Source organism: Tauraco erythrolophus, chromosome 11, assembly GCF_009769465.1.
Source record: "Tauraco erythrolophus isolate bTauEry1 chromosome 11, bTauEry1.pri, whole genome shotgun sequence".
NCBI lineage: Eukaryota > Metazoa > Chordata > Aves > Musophagiformes > Musophagidae > Tauraco > Tauraco erythrolophus.
In genome coordinates, this window is record NC_141475.1 from 15160826 (window position 1) to 15164213 (window position 3388).

The 3388-nt window shown below is 36.5% G+C and overlaps 1 protein-coding gene across 1 annotated transcript; it reads left to right on the forward strand.

The window, feature by feature from the left end:
- The first annotated feature begins 1878 nt into the window (after positions 1-1878).
- AGTR1 (angiotensin II receptor type 1) lies at positions 1879-2958 on the forward strand. Its single transcript, XM_009978908.2, has one exon. It carries the CDS (start codon positions 1879-1881, stop codon positions 2956-2958), a length of 1080 nt encoding a protein of 359 aa, XP_009977210.1.
- The last annotated feature ends 430 nt before the right edge of the window (positions 2959-3388 follow it).

Consider the following 3388-nt stretch of genomic DNA (forward strand, 5'->3'; position numbering starts at 1 on the left):
CTTGATAAAGAGTATTTTAGTTGCTGGATATTCCAAACTTGATAGATTTATCAAGAACCTAAATCTTGAAATTGCCTTGCTAGCTTTATGGCAAAGAATCGGCTCATTAATGCAAACATATAAGAGAACATAAGCTAAGCTAGGGAAATACTGACTCTTTTACAAGCTAATAAATTGAGAGCCAAAGGGTGACCTTGCTCACAAGATGCTGACTGCAGCCTGTATTCTGGGTTCAGTTCCTGGCTCCACTTCAGACTTCCTGTGTGGGCTTTACCGAGATGTATCTATGCCTTGCTTCTCTATTAAAAAGAAAGACCGAAAAGACAATCCATTTGGATTAAGGTTTGTCTCCCCACAAGAGCATGTGAAACACTTAGCAGAGCAGCATTCTGTCCTTAACAGGAGCATCAGTGCTGAACAACGCAAATACTGAGCAACCATGTTCGTAACAACATAGCCCATATTTCTATAATGACAGGTGTCTTTTCTTTGTGAATGCATCTGTACTGTCAGGGTCTTCAGGTGTGTATATTTATCTATATAAAAGTGACTTACATTTATAAGGGTTTTATTTTCTTTTTAAAGCAAATACACTTCACTTAATCTGTGTTTCAGGCATCACAAGTTGGGTTTGGCTGACAGCTGTCAGGATCCTGCAGACAGCAATAAACACTACTCTGCAATAATAACTATCAAGTTTTAATATTAAAAAAAATACATCCACAATATTTTGTATGACTGTATTTGTAGACTTTGGAAACAATTTATTATCAGAGTCACTTACAGCATACTACCTGCTTCCTCAAATTGTAAATCAGTAATAAGGCCATCATTCTTGCAGAACACGCAAGCCCTGGCAAACCAGATAGGTTCCCTGTAAAGGAAACTTCATACCATTTCCATACACTTAATGTAACCCAGAAATATTTTTCATACACTTAAACTACAACTTCAACTTTTGGGTACATTAATTTAGTCACTAGCTGAAAACGTAATGTGAATTGTAGTTTTCCTACTGCACCCTTCTTAAACTATTTCTGCAGTTATTAACATGCAACAAATCAACACATCTGGATTTTCATAGATTTTTTTTTTTTTCCCCATTAGTACTTAAATATCATAGTTCCAAGCCAGATGGGGAGCTAGGTGCTTTTGAATATTTAAGGTATTTGCGGTAAAACAGAACACTAGATTGTGTGAGTGTCCTCATCTTTTTCTGTGATGTAGAAAATGATTCAAAGAATTAAATTTAAAGTATAGAAAACAAACAAACAAAAAAATCTAGTGATTCACATCAGAGATCAAAACAAGTACCTCATCTGAATTCACTTTTTAATGCATTATACTTTTCATATTTACAGAATGAACTGGTATTCAGAGTGCTTAAGTGTAGTTTCTGAGATATCTTGAATAACTTTGCTCATTAGATACATTGTCTATTTATGGAAAAAAGAAAAAAACTTAAATACTCTCCTGAATTTCTAGTTATCTGCTATTTTGAGTCTCTTATTATTTTTATGACATATGTTCACTAACCGGCCTTATTTTAAATTGGAACCTCATTAATTGAAAGAAGTTTGTTAGATTTCATTTATGTTAAAAAGCACCTAACAACGTTCAGTCAGCTCCTAATATTCTTACCTCTTATTCTACAAACAAAGTCTCTATTAAAATAGAAATAGGTTGAGAAAACACTTGAAGATGGTTTATTTTTAAATTCAAAGACATTGACACATTGTGCTAGACAAAATCTTGACACTTAATTGAAACTTTTAAAAAATTAAATCCCTGTCATGAATAATATTTTCTTCTTTTCCTCTCCTAGGTATGAACTTCATGTTTTCTCCCTGAAACTAGGTGACAGCCAAAGAGATCAAGATGGTCCCAAATTACTCTACTGAAGAAACCATTAAAAGGATCCACGTCGACTGTCCTGTTTCAGGAAGGCACAGTTACATCTACATTATGGTTCCAACTGTTTACAGCATCATCTTTATCATAGGCATATTTGGGAACAGCCTGGTCGTTATTGTCATTTACTGCTACATGAAATTAAAAACAGTAGCCAGCATCTTTCTTCTCAACCTGGCACTGGCTGACTTGTGTTTTTTAATAACTCTGCCACTCTGGGCAGCCTACACAGCCATGGAGTACCAGTGGCCTTTTGGCAACTGTTTGTGTAAGTTAGCATCTGCGGGGATAAGTTTCAACCTGTACGCCAGCGTGTTCCTCCTCACCTGCCTTAGCATTGACCGCTACCTGGCCATAGTTCATCCCGTCAAGTCCCGAATTCGACGCACTATGTTTGTTGCCAGAATAACTTGCATTGCCATCTGGCTTCTCGCCGGCGTGGCCAGTTTGCCTGTCATCATTCACCGTAACATATTCTTTGCTGAGAACTTGAACATGACAGTCTGTGGTTTTCGGTATGACAACAATAACACAACGCTCCGGGTCGGGTTAGGTTTATCCAAAAATTTGCTGGGCTTTTTAATTCCTTTTCTGATCATATTAACAAGCTACACCTTAATTTGGAAGACCCTGAAGAAGGCATATCAAATTCAAAAAAATAGGACCAGAAATGATGATATTTTTAAGATGATTGTAGCAATAGTATTTTTCTTCTTCTTTTCCTGGATTCCTCATCAAGTGTTCACTTTTCTGGATGTATTAATCCAATTACATGTAATAACAGACTGCAAAATCACTGATATTGTGGATACAGCTATGCCCTTTACCATTTGCATCGCTTACTTTAACAACTGCTTGAATCCTTTTTTCTATGTTTTTTTTGGAAAAAACTTTAAAAAATACTTTCTTCAGCTAGTAAAATACATTCCACCGAATGTCAGTGCACATCCAAGCCTAACAACAAAAATGAGCTCTCTCTCATATCGGCCACCAGAAAATATACGCTTGCCCACTAAAAAGACTGCTGGGTCTTTTGACACCGAGTGATGCGTTTTGCAATACACGTTTTTTGAACAACCTTGTGAACGAAGCAGCAAGAATGACAACACTCATCTGCAGTCCTGCACGTCACAGCTTACTGCTCATTACAGAAACATTAGAACACCTCAGAGAAGTCATACTGTAAAGATTCAGCAGTGGCCTTTTATTTTACATTGTGAAGAGGACTGCTGGGTTTTCATTTTGTTTTTCTTTACTGAAAGCAACATAAATGGTGGACAGGCATGTCAGAGTTTCTGTCAGCATCCCATCGTTTACTCAGAACCACAGAAGAAGGGTAGAGAAAACTGCTAACTTACATTCAGAGGTTTTCTTAAAGGAAAAGCTTGTATAAATTACATTAATTAAGACCTGTTTCACACATACATGAGCTATTCCAAATTTTGTTCAAGGAGCTGATAGAGCTACACTGCTTGTT

Coding starts and splice junctions, on each gene's coding strand:
- AGTR1 (XM_009978908.2), top strand. CDS start 1,879: ATGGTCCCAAATTACTCTACTGAAGAAACCATTAAAAGGATCCACGTC.